Source organism: Anolis sagrei, chromosome 2 (genome assembly GCF_037176765.1).
Source record: "Anolis sagrei isolate rAnoSag1 chromosome 2, rAnoSag1.mat, whole genome shotgun sequence".
Lineage (NCBI taxonomy): Eukaryota > Metazoa > Chordata > Lepidosauria > Squamata > Dactyloidae > Anolis > Anolis sagrei.
Genome location: NC_090022.1, coordinates 128152332 through 128172281, shown reverse-complemented (window position 1 = coordinate 128172281; position 19950 = coordinate 128152332). Strand labels below are relative to the sequence as shown.

The 19950-nt window shown below is 44.4% G+C and overlaps 1 protein-coding gene across 1 annotated transcript; it reads left to right on the top strand.

The window, feature by feature from the left end:
* Window positions 1-242: 242 nt before the first annotated feature.
* On the top strand, window positions 243-19456 carry LOC132768474 (transitional endoplasmic reticulum ATPase-like). The gene is made up of 18 exons (XM_060764392.2): window positions 243-344; window positions 4394-4505; window positions 6257-6429; window positions 7231-7373; window positions 8535-8665; window positions 9351-9482; window positions 9604-9706; window positions 10046-10179; window positions 10953-11088; window positions 11572-11684; window positions 12338-12502; window positions 13609-13731; window positions 14235-14447; window positions 15033-15211; window positions 16381-16510; window positions 16724-16882; window positions 17082-17233; window positions 18617-19456. Exons 1-18 carry the CDS (start codon window positions 325-327, stop codon window positions 18741-18743), a joined length of 2445 nt encoding a protein of 814 aa, XP_060620375.2. The 5' UTR covers window positions 243-324; the 3' UTR covers window positions 18744-19456.
* Window positions 19457-19950: the final 494 nt, after the last annotated feature.

The window sequence follows — 19950 nt, the reverse complement described above, 5'->3', positions numbered from 1 at the left end:
ACCCACAGAACCGATCTTGTTGGTAACTTGGGGGCTGACTGTATAGAGTTGTAATGGGGCAGTCCCTCCTGCTGTACAGAGTGTCGTTGAATGCCTTCAAAGGGGTGGCAGCAGGCTCCGGCAGCGGCGGCGGTGGGGAGAGGCGGTGCTTTGTGCGGGGGAAACCCTGGCGGGGCGGGCGGGCGGGCGGAGGGGGCCGAGCCGGGCGCCCTTCCAAGGCGGGGAGGGCCCAGGGCGAGAGGAAGGGAGGGGAGGGCAAGGGGACGCGGAGCAGGGGCTGAGGACGCGCCGGAGAGGGGCCCGCCAGCCGCAGCCGCCGCCGCCATGCCCGCCACGGGAGGGGAGTAAGTGCTCCGCTATGCTCTGCTCTGCTCTGCTCGGGGCTGTCAAGGAGGGAAGGGGCCGGGGCGCGAGGAGGGAAGGACGGAAGGAAGGAAAGGGGCGCGCGCTCTGGCTCGGGGACTCTGCAGGCGGATTCGGAGGCTGCCCCTCTCCCTGCCTCCCCCGATCTCCGCCTCGAGGAAGGGAAGAAGCCCTCTTCGCTTGGCCCGGAGGGAAAAGTTTCGGGGAAGCATTGCCCACCCTTGGGGCCAGTCAGCCCCCCGAGGCTGCTTGTTGATTTGGGAAGCCAGACCCCGCGGCACCAAGCGGCGTGGCTATGCGCGGCCGCGGTGACACAGCAGAGCGACGCGGGAGGGAGCGAGCGAGGGAGCGAGCGAGGGAGGGTATTTTTAGGTCCTGGAATCTGCCCCGGAGGCCAAGGCTGCGCGCGACTCCCATTCCTGCGCGCGCCCTCGCCCTCAGTGGGGAAAGGGGAGGAAGGAGGGGAGGCAGCGCCCTCAGAGGCGGAGAAGTTTCCGTGGGCGCTCTTACGGGCGCGGGGCCTGCCCTCCTCCAAAGCTTGTGACCGCAATAAACAAGGAACAAGCGGGTCAAACACTCTGGCGTGTGCCCTCCAAGCGTTTGGTGTGTCAGGCTTCGGCCTTCGCCCTGCTGTTTGCAGAAGGTCCCAAGGCTGCCTTGCCTGGAATCCCCAAGGCTTCTCCTGCCTTCTTTTCTTGTGAGATACACGCACGCAGACACACAATCAATTAATAATAATAATAATAATAATAATTGCAAAAACTCTGACACAAGCCCTGGAGACTAGGATGCAATGGAACAATGGCTTCAAACTACAAGAAAGGAGATTCCATCTGAACGTTGGGAAGAACTTCCTGACCGTGAGAGCTGTTCAGCAGTGGAACTCTCTGTCCCCGAGTGTGGTGGAGGCTCCTTCTTCGGAGGCTTTTAAGCAGAGGCTGGATGGCCATCTGTCGGGGTGCTTAGAATGCAATTTTCCTGCTTCTTGGCAGGGGTTGGACTGGATGGCCCATGAGGTCTCTTCCAACTCTATGATTCTATGAGTCTATGTTAAGAACAGAATACAAATTAAGGTTCGATGCAGCCCCATTAGTCACATGGCATTTAACATAGTCCAGGCCAAAGTGCAAGTGTCTTGATCTCTTGGAGTCAATCATTGCACATGAGGGTCATTCCAGCTTTAACAAAAAGGCAAGGAATTATATGGTTCTAACTAAAGACCTTGGCCTGCACTTAAAAACAATAAGCACTGATAACATTTCTATCTGTCACTGGGTTGTTGTGAGTTTTCTGGGCTGTATGGCCATGTTCCAGAAGCATGAACCTGACATTTTGCCTGTATCTATGGCAGGCATCCTCAGAGGTTGTGAGGTTTGTTGAAAACTAGGAAAATTGGGTTTATATATCTGTGGAATGTCCAGGGTGGTAGAAAGAACTCTTGTCTGTTGGAGACAGGTGTGAGGATGCCTGCCATAGATGCAGGTGAAACATCAGGAAATAATGCTTTTGGAACATGGCCATACAGCCCAAAAAAACCTACCACAACCCAGTGATTCTGGCCATTGAAGCCTTCAACAATACCATCTGTCATCTGCAAAAGGCCATCCTACTAGGATCTGCAGGTATTATGCGCCAATACATCACACAGCCCTAAACACTTGGGAAGTGTCCAAGATATGTTTCAATACAAAAGCCAGCATAGTGATCTTGTTTGTTGTGTACTAATCTTGTTCTGCATCTAATAATAATAATAATAATAATAATAATAATAATAAACCAAGGGGACTCAAGGTGGTTTCCCACAAACTGGCAAACATTCATTGTCATAATACGACAGCAAACAAACCTAATCAAACAATGAGTACATATATACATACATATACAGGCAGCGAGACAACAGGAAGGGAGAGAAATCTGCCCTTCCAAAGGGAAATTCACTCCTGGAAGAGTTATCATAAGGAAAAGGGGTCTCCACTGGAGCTTTATCACCAATCCTTGTTTCCACAACAAGCTACATTTTCCAAAATCCAATTATCACAGGGACAGAAAGTGAGGTGGAATCTCAAAAGGGAACAAACAGCAAATCAAACACCGCAGGGGTGTTAACCTTTCCCAATGCCACCCAAGCTGTATATATTTTGGCTGGAGTTACACTTAAAATGGGCCTGTTCCAACTTACATACAAAATCAACTTAACAACAAACCTACAGTACCTATCTTGTTCATAACTTGGGGATGACCTGTACATATGTTCATAACAATGTGGAGTAAGTGAACAGTTTTTTTCTGGCATTAGCTCTCAGGGGTGGCCCAAGAAGAAGTAGGGCCATGGGAGGAGCCCAGGCAGTTGGAAGCCAGGCACAAAGGAGGTGGGGCCAGAGGGAAAGGGTGAGGCCAAGTATAAGCTCTTCCCAATTTGGATGTTCACTCATGAACTAGTTCTGTCTACTCATTGTTTACTTGGAATGATCCTTTCTTGTTTAGCTGTATTCAGAGGCAGGCTGGGCAGTTGCCCATGAGTCTAGGGCAGGCTTGGGCAAATTTCAGTCATCTAGGTGTTTTGGACCCCAACTCCCACGATTCCTAACAGCCAGTAGGGCCAAAGTTTGCACATGCCTGGTCTACGGGACCCATGCTAATCTATGCACAGACCAGAGTTTAATACTAACTTCCCAATTACCTGCCTCAACATTCAAATCTCCTGCTAACTCAGTAGAAGGAGAAAAATTACAACTTGTAGCAGAGAGTTGACATGTCTGCATTTGCAACAGAAATCTTACAATTTGTATCACTGTAGACCTATGGAAGTGTAATATTGTAACAGATTTGCAGTGTGGCTGGGGATGACAATTTCTGACAGTATGCATTTCCATCATTTGAAGCAGAGCCTCTACTGTTACTGTTCCAAGAATTAAAATTGTTTGATGAAAGTGAAGTTAGGAAAAAGAAACTAAACTTTTTATGTGGTATCAATAAATGTGTTTGTTTTATCTATAATTTACATTTTTATATCCCATACAACAGCCTGCAGAGTGTGTGACTTAGTTTTGTTATTTAAAGACAGGTTTTAATGCAGTCCGTCCCCTGTATCCATGGGACCAATGCCTACAATTTCACTTATCTGCTTTAAAAAAACCCGTCCCCTCTAGGCATTTTTCAAGTCCTCCAACACAGTTCTATGATATTCTTCTGCCAGAAGTTGGCCATAGAGTCATGCTGGAGGACCTGGAAATGTAGACAAGTATTTTCTCTAGATATTTTCTACATCCTCCAGTGCAACTCTATGGTCTATTTCCCATGTCATTCATTTCCATAGGGTTTGCTATTATCCCAAGTTTCACATTTCCACAACAAATCTGGAAACATATCCCCTGAGGTTATGGGAATCTTATGACATTGCTATCACCCAGTCCATGGTTCCCTATCCTTGCTGTAGGGACATAAGAATAATGCTGATAACCTTGACATTTTTCAAAACTTGTAAAATTCAGTGTTGGACTTTGGCTTTGAGGGTGGGATCCTGTAGTGGCAGACCAATCACATAGTGGTGCATGATATATTAATGTTATTATCTGTGTGCTTGCATAAAGAAGCAATGGCAGTGGTAGAGAAAAAGGATGCGGGCTCTGAGATGGTTGCTTCTTGGAAGTTTAGTTTCTGGGGTACTTATCCCTGCTATTCTTGCCTTAATTACCATTTCCATCCTGCTGCCGCCTCCTTTTTCCTCCTTTAATTTTGCCACTACCTTTTTCTTTTTGCCTCTCCTGTTTTTGCCTCCACTGTCAAAGTATCTACAGCAGTACAGGTATATCAGTGGTTTCCAGACTGTGTTCCTCCAAGTGTAAGAGACTTCAGCTCTCACAATTTCTGAACATTGCCCATACTGGCTGAAGCCTATAGGAATCCAAGTCCAAAGCATCTGGAGGACCACAGTTTGAGAACATTTGTAGGTATATACTGTGCCCTCCCTTCCCTGACCCTTTCCTCTGCTGTTGCATGATCAGAGAAACTCTTCTGTTTCCTCCTCCAGGGCCAAGGGAGAGGATTATTCCACAGCTATCCTGCGGCAGAAACATCGTCCGAATCGCCTCATTGTGGATGAAGCTGCCAATGAGGACAACAGTATTGTGAGCCTGTCCCAGGTGAGGAGAAACTCACTGTCCTGACTTTTCTGTCTCTAGTAAACCAATAGCTATCTGGTATACTAAAATTTATAGTCAAATGAAGCACCCTCTAGGCCAGTGGTTCTCAACCTGTGGGTCCCCAGATGCTTTGGTCTTCAACTCCCAAAAACCCTAAAAACTGGTAAACTGGCTGGGATTTCCAGGAGTTGTAGGCTAAACCACCTGAGGACCCCATAGGTTGAGAACCACTGCTCTAGGCCATCATCACATTCTCCATAGCTGGTATGCCTCTCATTTCCCAAGATGCTATGCTGATGTGACCCCCAATTACACTAATGTTATATATTTAGTGGAGTTGTTTAAAGAGGTATCTGGTCTTTTCTTACACAATGGCTTTTGCCTGGTTTGCATGGCAGCAGTTTGGGACACCTCACTGTGGGATAGCTGGTGTTCTGCTGCTTCCACAGATGTCATGGACAATGCTATTCTGTCAACTGGTGGTGAAATAAGATTGAGCAAATATCCAGTTGGCTTCCTCAAATAGCAGGACTGCCATCATATCCTTAAGCAAAAAATCGGCTATTAGTGCATCTAAGGATAATGTAGTAGAGAATAAGCCAGGGCAAAGGCTCATTGATCAAAGATAAAGATCCTATCAACTGTATGTTTGTGGGAAACTGGCTGCCTAAATTTCCAGGAGGGAAATAGAAAGAAAGGCTAGGCATATTTGTAATAGTTCCTATTACAAATTTTCTTGGGGAAGATATTAAAGACCTTAATGGCAGAAGTGGAAGGATCTGTAAAAGAGGGAAGTGTATGTGAGGATTGTCTACAAAATACAAAGAGGTCAGTGTGCAAAGACTGGTTTGTCTGTCTGATACAATGGACTTCTTAGAAGAGCAGATTATATATAGCAGCCTGCCCAATGTAGCACCATCACACTGTGTTGGACCACATATGTCTCATAAACAAATTGTGGGGTTATGGGAAGTGTGGTGTAATGGTCTGAATGTTAGACAAAGATAAGGTTCAGTTCCTCACTTGGCCTTGAAAATGCACTACCTGACCTTAGAAAGACCCAAGCCCCCAACCCCAAAAATGCCTTAGGGCTGCCATAAGTAAGATATGACTTCAAGGTAACAAAAACAACAACAAAGTCTAAAACATCTGAAGGACAGCAGGCTTGGGAAGACTGTTGTACATTGTCAGTTCAGGAGCCTCTAGAGTTTTAAAAATCTCTGTTCTAAGGTTTCAAAGAATTTAGGAGCAATCGAAACAGGAGAAGCAGATCAGATAATCAAGGTATGGTTTTGTGGAAGATTTACAGGATCACACACTGCAAAAGAAATCAAAATAACCACTGCAACAAAATGGGAAAAAAAATCTTCTTAAACTTTAATGTTTGTGTTTCTGGGAAACTAGAGAACAGCTATGGCACTAGACCAGGAAGTATGTATTATTCATGATGATCTTCTGTTATCAAGAATTTGATATGCAGCCCATGTCTGCCAAATTATGAGAAAATGATGCAAGCAGGTGGTATGAACTCACAACAATATATTAAATTAACCAGCAGGCATCAAAACACAAAGATGTGCTACTGACTTAATTTTCTCCAGGAACACTGCGACAAACAGCATTATGAATATGCAGAAATATACAGTGTTAAATTTTGCACCAACAGACCACATGGATACACACACACAAACATCTATATGTCAATTAACTGGATGGTTTCTTAGACTGATTCCATTCTTGGCTCTCTGCAGGCCAAGATGGAGGAACTGCATTTGTTCCGGGGAGACACAGTGCTGCTGAAGGGAAAGAAGCGCCGGGAGACCGTGTGCATTGTTCTCACGGATGACTCCTGCCAGAGCGAGAAGATCCGCATGAACCGTGTAACCCGTAACAACCTCCGTGTGCGTCTTGGAGATGTGGTCAGGTAAGGCTGGCCCAAGTTGAAACACTGATAGAACAGTTCTGTAAACTATCTTATGTCATGTAAGGTCTTGGTGAAGAGTGACAGATATAGTCTGACACAGTGCAGGAGAAGAATGTGGGGAAAGAGGAAATTGAGCCACTGTCAAGAAGACTTGGGCAGCAAAGGGCACAAGGCTGCAAAATGTGAAGCTAAATATAATATTTTAAAAGAATAGAAAGACAGCTCTAATCAGTGATAATTTGCTTGTGTAAATTCATATTTGTGTGTTTGTGTATGCGTGCACAAACACACAAATTAAAAAATGAAAACTTGTTAAAAGATCTTAGTAAGGGTTATCAAAAATGACAGAAATGTGGCTGCCCAGGAAATTGCTCTGCTAGAGGATTTGGGGCAACTCTAAAGGGATCTGTAAGGCCCCCTTGTGGTGCGCTGGGTTAAACCGCTAAGCTGTTGAACTTGTTGACCAAAAGGTTGGTGGTTTGAATCCAGGGAGCAGGGTGAGCTTCCTCTGTTAGGCCCAGCTTCTGCCAACCTAGCAGTTAAAAACATTCGAATGTGGGTAGATCAATAGGTACCGCTTTGGCAAGAAGCTAATGGTGCTCCATGCAGTCATGCTAGCCACGTGACCTAGGAAGTGTCTATGGACAACACCAGCTCTTCAGCTTAGAAATAGAGATGAGCACCATCCCCCAGAGTCAGACACAACTAGACTAAATGTCAGGAGAAACTTTTACCTTTACCTTAAAGGGGTCTGTAAGCTTTGCTGTGTTATGGAGGTCAACTGTGTCTTCCTCTGTATAGTGTGCAGGCCTGCCCAGATGTGAAATATGGGAAACGGATCCATGTCCTGCCCATTGATGACACTATTGCAGGCTTGACTGGGAATCTTTTTGAAGTTTACCTGAAACCCTACTTTCTGGAAGCCTATCGACCTGTGCACAAAGGTGAGCTGGCAAAAACTACTGCAGTCTATGGGGCTAGAGCCAATCCCCGCCCTGTGTTTTCCGCTCTTGTAAGATACTTTCCAAGACCATCTCCCCTCACCCTTCCATGTTGCCTAACTGAGAGGAGAAAGCCATTCCAATGGATTTATCATGAGGTTTTGCAAAGGAAGTTTTCAATGAAGACGGTAATTATGAGAAATATTTCCAAGTAGACCTACTTTCAGTATAGGACATGATGGAACAAATGCTACAGTCCACAAGCCTTGGATAGGCCACCACAACCTCTGACTTCTCTCTTTTTCCACTAGCTCCCATTAAGAACATACCACCTCTCAGGAGGTAATATAGAATTGTATGAGAGAGTGTTATGTAGGAATATACAACTAAGGGTACGTCTACACTATAGGATTAATCCAGTTTAACACTGCTCTATCTGCCATGGTTCAGTGCCATCCTGGAATTCGTACTTTAGTGAAGCAGCAGCACTTTTTGGGATAGAAGGCTAAAGGTCTTGCAAAACTACATCTCTCACCTCCCTCAGCATTGAGCCATGGCTGCTAAAGTGGTGGCCATCAGGGAGAAAGAGATAGAAAGTCACTGTTCCAGAAAACCATGCCAGAGCCCTCTTAGATCCACCTTCCTAAGTACTAGGAAGGGTGATTAAACAGGAAATACTTTCTCAACCTGTGCATGGATCAAGAGGGAGGAGAGTGCTTGGCAGAACAAATGGGGACTATGTGCTGGGGTATCTTGCTTTCTAGTAGGGGGTAACCTTTCTCTATCCTTGTTTTTATCATAGGGCACCACCTTTATTTCATAACCAAAGCAGAGCTTGGTAGTTATGTTCTTCAAATAACATTGCTAACTTGTAACATGCTAATGATGGCCTCTTAACACTACCATATGGTTTTGAGGTGTAATGAGTAATATGTATTCATTATTTGTAAAACACTCACCTTTTAAAGGACAATTTTGGGTAATTGGTAGCCAATCACCTGTTTTTCAAAGCTCTTTATAATATGCATCAATATAAAACTAACATTAGTGACAGCACTGCTAAACTAATGAATAACAATTCTGTGTTTTTAATAATAGAGTGAGTTCTGATCAGCAGAATGAACTGGACAGTGTTTTTTGTTTGTTTGTTTGTTTTCTGTGCAGGTGACATTTTTCTGGTGCGAGGTGGAATGAGAGCTGTGGAATTTAAAGTTGTAGAGGTGGATCCCAGCCCTCACTGCATTGTTGCTCCTGATACCATTATCCACTGTGAAGGGGAGCCCATCAAACGAGAAGTAAGTACAGCAGTTAAACAACATCAGGGATGAAACATCTGTCAATGATGTTTGGGCAGAATGTTTCTTTGCAGAGCTTATCGGAACATCCTTGAATTTGGCGGGCACAGAGACAAAATTTCTAAGAGTAGGATTTGTCGTACAAAATTTGCACTGGGGAAGTGCATCCAGGCCAAATGTAAACTTTGATGAGGAAACAAAGGGTGAAGCAGGGTGGGGGTGGGGGTGGGGTGGGGGTAAAGGATGAGTCTCCCACAAAACATTCAGCATGTATAAATATGTGAAGGGAAGTCACAGGGAGGAGGGAGCAAGTTTGTTTTCTGCTGCCCTGGAGACTAGGACGTGGAGAAATGGCTTCAAACTACAGGAAAGGAGATTCCACCTAAACTTTAGGAAGAACTTCCTAACTGTGAGAGCTGTTCAGCAGTGGAACTCTCTGCCCTGGAGTGTGGTGAAGGCTCCTTCTTTGGAGGCTTTTAAGCAGAGGCTGGGTGGCCATCTGTCGGGGGTGCTTTGAAGGTGATTTTCCTGCTTCTTGGCAGGGGTTGGACTGGATGGCCCATGAGGTCTCTTCCAACTCAGTGATTCTATGATTCTACGAGTGTGGTGTAGGCTTTGGAGGAAAGCAAGGACAGTTCTGCCCAAAGAGGCGACCATCTTTGAGTTCATCCTTCTGTTTTGTCAGGATGAAGAGGAGAGCCTCAATGATGTTGGCTATGATGACATTGGAGGCTGCCGTAAACAACTGGCCCAGATCAAGGAGATGGTGGAGCTTCCCTTGCGACACCCAGCACTCTTCAAAGCTATCGGTGTGAAGGTACAGCCAGAGCTGGAGAAGACCCAAGGCATAACAGCCGCCAGAGTATCAGTCAACATAATACTTAATATAAACGGGCATCTTGGATGATTCCTTAGCTTCCTCTCTTTTTCTTCTTCAGCCTCCACGAGGGATTCTTCTCTACGGCCCTCCTGGCACTGGAAAAACCCTTGTGGCCCGTGCAGTTGCAAATGAAACCGGAGCATTCTTTTTCCTTATCAATGGTGAGTAAACATCAAGGGCGTGGCAGGTGAGGTGGAAAAGTCTTCGAGAAAGCTGTTCATCCTGAACATCCTGTTCCGATCCCTCCCAGCACCCGGAATTACATGAGGATGACTATTCAAGTGCTATAAACAGAGTGATGGAATAGAATTTGGGGTTCCTGGTATAAACGCTAGGCTATGTGACCACAAAAAGGCACGATTAGAACTGGCAAAGTTTTTCCTGAGACAATAAAGTTAAGGGGCGGGGGGGGGGGGGTGATGAAAGTCCATCCCTAGGGGTCTTCTTCATTATTTCTGAAGAACCCCGCCTATCATTGCATCCTGTCTATTTTTCTACAGGTCCAGAGATCATGAGCAAGTTGGCTGGGGAGTCAGAGAGTAACTTGCGCAAAGCCTTTGAAGAGGCTGAGAAGAATGCCCCAGCCATCATCTTTATTGATGAACTAGATGCCATTGCTCCTAAGAGAGAGAAGGTAAAGGGAAGCCTTACTGCAGGGTTTAGCAGGGCAGATGTCTATTGCTTCCCTCCCTCCAAAAAAATAATATCTGCCTGTGTCCTGTGAGCTTAGCTGCATTCTTCTCTATTTCATGTGTATGCCTCCTTTTTCTTGAATTGGGACCCAAGGCAGCTCACAAAAAGAATAAATAAAGTCTAAGAATAATATTTTAAAGATCTCCTCAGTACTTTTCTGACACTCTGAGAAGCTTTTAAAGCTTATGTTATTTACTAACATGGAGCCAGATACATAGTCCCTGAAGAACACATTCACAGTTTCTTTTATCTCACCCGAGTTTTTAATTAGTTTTAATCATTGTCTTTTAATCATTACATGTAGCCCACCCATTGTTACTGTGCCTGCGTCTATTGTATTTTTTACATTGTTATGTATCCATATTTTTTATGTAATTATGATGTTATTGTTTATTGTTCACGTTTTTGGTTGTGTCTTGGTTTTTCTTTATTGTAATTGTTGCTTTGGGCTTGCCTCATGTAAGCCGCTCCGAGTCCCCATTGGGGAGATGGTGGTGGAGTATAAATAAAACTTATTATTATTATTATTTTCCCCTTGCTCCTCTCACCTTGGCTCCACCTGCTCCTGTCTACTACAACTGGTTCATGTAAATTGACCACTGGAGGGTGCTGCACTCCCAGTTTTAGGCTTCTTATTGTCCCATGTTGACTCTTCTGCTTTGTGCATCAGAGTTAGGGATGATGTTCCTTTTCCCTTTTATCTCCCCATTTCAGACTCATGGGGAAGTGGAACGGCGCATTGTCTCCCAGCTGCTCACGCTCATGGATGGCTTGAAACAGCGGTCGCATGTGATAGTCATGGCTGCTACCAATAGGCCCAACAGTATTGATCCTGCCCTTCGCCGGTTTGGTAGGGAACTCTTCCTTGGGTGAAAATATATTTAAAATGAAGTCATTATCACAACTTGCTCTAAGAATTTCATTGTCTTTGTATTTTAGCTCTCAGCCCAAGGAACTGACTCTTGTGAATTATAGCTTTCTGTCATTCCTGCTTAACCCATAAGACTAGGATTGGGCAAAGCATCTGCATCTAAAATAGGATGGTGGGCTTCAAAACTAATAGGATTAACTCTCCATGGATCCCTATAAGGTTTAGAGGATATATATTTTGTATTAAAAAGAAAATATCTCTGTGTGTGTGTGGGGGGGGGGGGGATCATGTGGAATGTAGTCCCTGCCTGAGGCCATGGTCATGACCTGCCAAAGTACGCATTTTGCCCCCCTTGTCCCCAAGTTAACTTGTCCCCCATTCAAAAAATATGTTAGTTAGGTGTAGCAGAGCTGGGGAAAACTGGTTTTGAGCCTGGGCTCAGTGTTTGTCTCTCCTTTGCAGGGCGGTTTGATCGAGAAATTGACATTGGAATCCCAGATTCAGTGGGAAGACTGGAAATCTTACAGATTCATACCAAGAATATGAAGCTAGCTGATGATGTGGACCTGGAGAGGGTGAGAAATGGAGAATGGAGGTCTGCGGGGAAGGAAGGACCTCCTTGGAATAATTAAGGATACAATCAAAGATATAACAAAATGTTATTTATAAATATGGTTCACACAAGCATCCTGTCACAGTTTAAAGACCTGCCAGACATCAAATGCAACAGCTGGGACTCTCAAAATGTCTTGCACCATGTCTTCGAAGGGCATCACTTTCTACATTAATCAAGGGTTTCAAAATCAAGTGATAGACTTTCTTGTTTATGTGAACCTTTCCTGTGTGATTGGGAGGGAGAAATACTAATAGCTGTATTCCTTTTTGCAAAATTGTAACACCATGAAAGAAAATAGAGCTGTAGCTCTGATATACGTGGATATCGGAGTACTAGAGAACTCTAGAGAATCTTCTCTACACAGTAAGGACTATCTGATTAATGCTGCCTGTGCACGCACACTGAAGAAAGTGGGGTTAAACAGCACACCGACAGCTCCAAAGGGTGACATTAGATACAGGAATATAAGTTGAGTTATGCAGTAACCCTATATTGCCAATATTGACTGGAAGGTGCTCTGTAGGAATCCAGGTTGGAGTCTTTCTTAGCTTTATTAGTGAGGGTTGGAAATGTAAAGAGTTTTATCCTAGGACATCTGCTTTGTGGTTGCAGGTGGCCAATGAGACCCACGGGCACGTGGGTGCTGACCTGGCAGCTCTGTGTTCGGAGGCAGCGCTCCAAGCAATCCGTAAGAAGATGAGCGTCATTGACCTGGAGGATGACACCATTGATGCTGACATCCTCAATTCCATGGCTGTCACTATGGATGATTTCCAGGTAGGCCAGCCCCATCATACCAGGAGCAAGATGTTTATGATCAGATGCACGCATTCATAATTACCAATGCTTGTTTGCTTTAGCTTCATTGGCAGAGTTCTAAAAATGAACAGAATGAGTCTCAAACATACTTTCTTCCATTGACTTTATAGAATTTTCATATCTTGGAATATGAATTTGTTTTCACAATCAGACTTTGAAATGCAGCAGTTCTTTAGCTGATTTAGCTTACAAAAACAACATATTGATTTCTGTGCAAATCCTCATATTTCTCAATTTGTTCCAGTGTTGGTAGAATGGGAGACACCTTTGGCTTTCAACTTGGGTTACACTTCAGTTCCAGTGTGTCCCAGAAAGAATAGCCAATAGTAAGGGATTATGGGGACCCACAGGCTGAGAATCACTGTACCAGGGTGTGTGCTAATATTTGACAGAAAACCTCTCCCATTATGAACCTGCTTACACCATGAAGTTTTCATCAGAGATATTCAAGATAGAGGTGTTAAGGACAGCCAATTTTAAGAGGTGGTCCCAATAAGCCCATTAGTGACCCATGATAGAATGCTAGTTCTGAGAAGCTCACCTCACTCCAACATAATAATCTTTGGTATGTTGTATAGTTTCTGGGCTGTATTTTTGGGAGCAGTAGTGTTGCTTTATATTATATGTGTATGCCATTTCACTGGTTTTGACTTTTATATGTTTTATCTGTAAGGCACCTAGAGTCTTCTTTAGAAACAGGCTTCTAAAAATAGAAACAGCAATAACAAAATAAGAATAATATATAGGATGTTGATATAGCTACTCAGTGTTATAACACCATTTGATGTCAAAAAGCTTGCCTGGATTTCACTGAGTCTACACGGGTGACATAATGCAGCTTCAAACATATTTTGTTGCAAATGTACATCTAAATTTTGTCTATAGAGTAGCAAATTGTCAACATTATTCACGTTGTTTGAATGATCTGGTTTCATTGTGGACAATAAGCTGGGAAATGTAACCCAAGAAAGCAGTGACCTCCAAAAGAGAGGTACCTGTTGCAGTGCTTTGTGTCTGCTACCATGTCCACCGCACTGCTGACCTGCTGTCTTTGTGCTTTGTAGTGGGCCCTTGGTCAGAGCAACCCTTCAGCCCTTCGGGAGACTGTGGTGGAAGTGCCACAGGTGTCCTGGGATGATATTGGGGGCCTGCAGGAAGTCAAACGGGAGTTACAGGAGCTGGTACAGGTTAGTAGGAGTATTCCATGGCTCTAACCAGCCCAGTTATTGGTAGCCACAGCAGCAGCAGGAGCAATTCGCATTTCATTTAGATTTTTGTGCAGAGGCCTCTGAAGAGTGGCGTAGCAGAGCCAGAGCTAATGGGAGTCATAGTTCCAGGACTCTTTCATTAGCAGGGATGATTATGTTGTTATCCACCTGACCTAGATCTCCATGTTTCTTCTACTGTTGTCCTTACAGTACAAGGAAGTAATGAAAGAGTACTTGCAATTGTGGAAGACTGTCTTTTCTAAGTTACTCCCACTGGTCTAAAAAGTAGCTCTAAAGCAGTGGTTCTCAACCTGTGAGTCCCGAGATGTTTTGGCCTTCCATTTCCAGAAATCCTAACAGCTGGCAAACTGACTGGGATTTCTGGAAGTTGTAGGTCAAAATACCTGGGGACCCACAGGTTGAGAACCACTCTAAAGGATTAGGACCAACTTCTTAAACCCTTTCTCTCTTATTCTCCCCAGTTCCCTGTGGAATATCCTGATAAGTTCTTGAAGTTTGGAATGACACCTTCTCGGGGTGTTCTTTTCTATGGACCACCTGGCTGTGGCAAGACTTTGTTGGCCAAGGCCATTGCAAACGAATGCCAAGCCAACTTTGTTTCCATCAAGGGCCCTGAGCTCCTCACCATGTGGTTTGGAGAGAGTGAGGCCAACGTCCGTGATGTCTTTGACAAGGTGAGAAGTTGGGGTGGAGGAAGAGGGCAGGGAAATGGAGGATACAAGTTTGACCCAATAATGAAAAGAAAAGAGGGAGAGTGGATAATAAATTGAACTTTTGTTGGGGATTTAAAAAAAATGGTAGGGAAATTAAGGCACAAGGTGTTTATAGCCCTCTTTCTACTAAGGGAAGCCACTAGTGGAGTGTCATGATTAATTAAGAATTGTCGATTATTTTATTATTTTATGTTTCAGACATTCTACCCCGCCTTACTCCAATGTTTGTTCTTCAGTATTAGTTTCTGACCTCATTGTTCCACCATTTGTCTTGCTCCTAGTTTGTTCCATGGTTTTATCAGCAGCCTAATGATTAGCCCACTCAAGTTTTATATCTAACTCTTTAATGCCTTTTAGTCCATCTGGGGAAGACCAGTTTTTTATTTATTTGTTTACTTGAACAGAGGACACAACTTGCCAACCCATATATTACTGAAATGTAGTATATGAGAAGGACTTAGAACCCTTGAACACTAACACAATACTGAAGAGTCCCATTTTTCTTTTTCTATCACCAAGCATACATTAATATTGTTTGTTCCCCAGGCCCGGCAAGCTGCTCCCTGTATACTGTTTTTTGATGAGCTGGACTCTATTGCCAAAGCTCGGGGTGGTGGAGCAGGTGATGGTGGAGGTGCAGCTGACCGTGTCATCAACCAGATCCTCACAGAAATGGATGGCATGACTAATAAGAAGACAGTTTTCATCATAGGTGCCACCAACAGGTAGGAGCCTCCAGAAGGGAGGAAGAAAAAGGAGGATAGAATTCTGGGCACAAGTGAGAGGTAAACAATGTGAATGAGACTCTTGACAAAGCAAGCCTTTTATGTCTTTGGAAAGGGCCATTTGAAAGACTACATACTCCTCTAATAGCCTGCGCTACTTTTAAGATCTTTATTGAGGGTCTTTTGTTTGTCCCATGACCACTGGAGACATGTCTCATGAGAACACAAGAAAGTCCCTTCTTTGTGGCTGCACTTGGGTTTTCTCTACCAAGAGAGGCAAGGAATGTTTCCTTTCTTGTCCTTCTGTCAGCAAGTAAAGGCATTTTCATTGTGTCATGCCTTTACTATGTAAGCTGGTCTATACCATTTATTGTTATGGGGTATTTTGGTATGTTTTTACTTGTTTTCACGTTACGTTTTAATTAAGATGTGTATTTTATTATTGCTAGTCACGTGGCATACCATCAGAAACAAAAAGGAAGGTTATAGTTGCTTTGGATCACATCCTGTGAGAAAGATGGGGTATTAATTCAACAAACATACAAACAGAAGAAGAAGAAGAAGTAACTTTTCTCAGTACCAACAAAGACATTCAGTGCCTAGATTGTGTTCTAAACTATTTGCTCTGGTGATCCCAAGGACAGAGCTGAAACTTTGTTGGAGGGCTAGATCCATAAAAATGACTATATTGGCCTTTTCTAAGCTAATGTCCTCAGGGTATGTTGAATTATAGTTCCCATCATCCTGGCTAACATGATCATGCCAATTGATGGAAGTTGTAGTTCAGTACCTCTGACTGGAAGAAGACAGGGATACATTAGGCTCTGCTACTGCAGATCGGAGGCATTTGTCTGCCAATTAACCAAGAACCAAGAACTGATTGATGAATTAATTGATTGATTATTTACATTATCTAAAAGTCTCAGGGCAACATAAAATAAAGTTAATTAGGGCAGTTTAAAACAGTGTAAACAATTCAAGTAAGTATTTTAAAAAGGTTAAAAAGAGTTAAAGAAATTAAATTAAAACTGTTTAACGTGGTTCAAAAGGATTAGAAAGTATACCCACATCCATAATTGTGTAAAACCAAAGGCCTCACTACACAACCAGGTTTTCACTTGGCACCAGAATGGCAGCCACAGAATTGACTTCTTCTCTTTGGCCCACAGACCTGACATCATTGACCCAGCCATCCTCCGCCCAGGGCGCCTGGATCAGCTCATCTACATCCCGTTGCCTGACGAGAAATCCCGTGTGGCCATTCTGCAAGCCAACTTGCGAAAGTCACCAGTTGCCAAGGTCTGGATTAACTTTGGTTAAGAATCTAAAAAAATAGGGGAAGGAAGGTGAAATGGTGTGGTGGTAGAAGTGGTTGTATTCAGATCTCATCCCCTGGACCCCACCCCCAAGTGCTTTCCAAGAATGCATTGTATGGAGGGATGTGCACTTTTTTGAATGGAAATGTTTCTTCCGAGATGGCATTATTCACGTATCCTGTTTCTTTATTAACAGGATGTGGATTTGAATTATCTAGCTAAGATCACACATGGCTTCTCAGGGGCTGACCTCACTGAAATATGCCAGCGGGCCTGCAAGCTTGCCATCCGTGAAGCAATTGAGATGGAGATCAAGGCAGAGCGGGAACGGCAGCGTTCGAAATATGCTGCTATGGTACGGGAACTGGGCTTTTCCACCTGGGTCTTTGCCAGAGTCTCAAGCTCTGCCCTTGGCCCTGCTAACATGCATGGCATGAGTTTCAAGAACCTTTATATCTATTACCAATCTTGTGACCATCGCATTACATCTTTGTACATCTGTGACACTCCGAAGGACATGGACTGATGGTGTCCTTTCTTGTCCTTTGTAACAGGACGATGATTATGATCCTGTGCCAGAAATCAGACGTGATCACTTTGAGGAAGCGATGCGTTTTGCACGCCGTTCAGTCAGTGATAATGACATACGCAAGTATGAGATGTTTGCTCAGACACTACAGCAAAGCCGTGGCTTTGGGAATTTCAGGTAACATTAGAAAAACCTTCTCCTCCTCCTCCTCCTCCTCCTCCACTAATGTTAAACTTCATAAACTTCAACTTGACTGTTAGAGAGGCTGGGAAGCCATTCTGTGAATGCTCGTGCCTAGAAAATACTCAGATGCCAATAGCTCAGGGGTGAACAAAGTATTCCAAATGTTGCTGCAAGGCTAAGGCTGATGGGAGTTGCCATCCAACTACCTCTGAATAGCTGTATGATTCTTCCTTCAGCATGCCATGAAGAGAGGTCTCCATAGAAGAGAAATGTTATTATTCATTCACTGCATACCTCAGCAGGACTCTTAAGTAAGATTACAAGAAAAAAAGGCATACTGTATCTAGTGAAGTTCATTCAGTGGCATCCTGAAGGAGGGCCTTCTCTGTTGTGGCCACCACCAGATGGAATGAGATTAGGAGTTCTCCTCTATTGGAAAGAATGCTGCTGGAACATGGCCATACAGCCCCCCCCCCCCCAAAATCACAGCAACCCAGTTCTCCTGTAACTGGATATTGCTACTATTGGCAATAGTTGTTGGCCCAGGCACCCTACTGACTATTTCAATTGACAGTTAGCCTTATTTTCTAATGCTTTTATTGAATTTTGTATGCTGAAATGCTCTATGTGCTACATAGCTACATAGTAAATCCTAACTTGACTCCTCTTCTCCCATTCCCACTTACTGGCCAGCAGTCAGTAAGTAGGAGACCCCAGGAGCCACATGTGGCCCACACTTTGCCTATCACTTTTTTTTCATGTCAGGAGCAACTTGAGAAACTGCAAGTCACTTCGGGTGTGAGAGAATTGGCCGTCTACAAAGACATTGCCCACGGGATGTCTGGATGTTTTATCATCCTGTGGGAGGCTTCTCTCATGTCCCCGCATAGGAAGCTGGAGCTTACAGTTGGGAGCTCACCCCCTCCCTGGATTGAAACCACCAATCTTTCAGCCGGGAGTCCTGCCAGCACAATGGTTTAACCCATTGCGCCACTGGAGGCTCCTATTGCTGAGATAAGCAAATGCACTCAAATCCTAAACTTCAGAAACGGAGTGACTATTCAAATTAATAAAATCAACTAGACAGCGTCCAGTAAACAGTTTCCCTGATTCATGTTTGAACAGGCTTGTTTGTAGACATTACATTAGAAACTGTAGCCATATCCTCGATGTGCATCAGAAAGTATCCCTGGATGAGGTTGCAGTATTTCCGTGTTGCTTGGCCTAGCTGTTTTTATTCTGTTCTGGATGTATACACAACTAACTAGTTGCTTGCATCTTGTTAATCCTTGAATACAACTGGATCACTACTCACTGAATGGTAGTAGTCCAACATTCTCCCACGAATAACTAGCACTACTCTCTTACTCTCCACAGGTTTCCATCTGGAAAGCAGAGTGGCAGTAGTGGTGGCAGTGGGAGTGGTGGTGGCGGCGGCGGCAGCAGCAGCAGTGGCCAAGGAAATCTCTTTCAGGAGGAAGGGGATGATGACCTCTACAACTGATGGTGCAAGAAACACATGGCCCTGTAGTGTCCATAGTTCTTGTACTCTTTAATATAAGATGTGGTGCTTGAGGGCCAACACCGATTGCACCCTCGTAACATATCTATTGAGCTATTACAGCCAAAACACCTCAGAGGCCTGTTCCTGACACACAAGGCCCAACCCCTCAATCAGTGGCTTCCCCTTGGCTTGGCCACTGCAAGACTTTCATAGCTTTCCCAGTGCTTCTGCTTATTGGATGTTAAAATAGTACCCATATCGGCCACTAGGGGGAACCAAATCCCAAAGCAGCTGGTGTCAGAACCCCAAACTGTCTGCTGGATCAGATCAAAGCATTGTTTCAGCAGCAACCAGCAAGATACTTCTCAGAAGGCAGACACGTGATGCAAATCTGTTCATATATCTCACTGTGTCTCATCTCAAAACATCCCACAATAATTCCTTTCTTTGCAGTATGAGTGCCCCCTGCCAAGTTTACCGAAAGGGAGCTGCCCTATTCCCACCAAATTCTGCTTGCTTGCTGGCCAGCCTGGCCTATTAGGTGTTCTTCCCCCACTGCTACGTTAGCTTTCCAAGCCTCCATCATGCATGACACCTATGAATTCCAGTTTGTGTTTTCAAGTGACAAGATTTTTGAATCTCCAATAAACTGACACCATGTATGTCGATTGCGCTGGGAGGAATCCATAATAAAAGATGCCAGGTGATCCATGCCTCAGTTGCACTGTCCTGATCTGAGGAGATGACAGTTCAGGTGCAATTATAGGATGTGGCTCCAGAGACAGTATTTGAACATGAGAGGTGGGTCACAGGGTTGCCTCCCATACCCTTGTTCTTCTGTCTGGGATAATGCCTGAATTCAGTGTTAGTGACATTCAAATGTTTAAAGCCATGTGTATTTTTTAAAATGGTGTGCAAGTTGTTCTCTAGCCCTTTTCACAACATTCAGAGCCCCCCCCCCCCCAGCCGCCAGTGTTTGCTGGCAGGGAGTCAATTCAGATGATATAGCTCCAAGGTACAGGGACAGTACAGTGCACTCTGAATCCACTCCCACTTCCTTCTCCCTCTCAGCCAAAATGAACACATTTGCCAAGGTCTGAACTGTTTTCTCTTCTCCTTTCTGCTGGGCAGTAGCAGTGACTGTCCCTCCTGAGCTTGACAGCTCTGGGGAGGAAGTTTTGGAACAAGTAGAGCAGCAGGATACCCT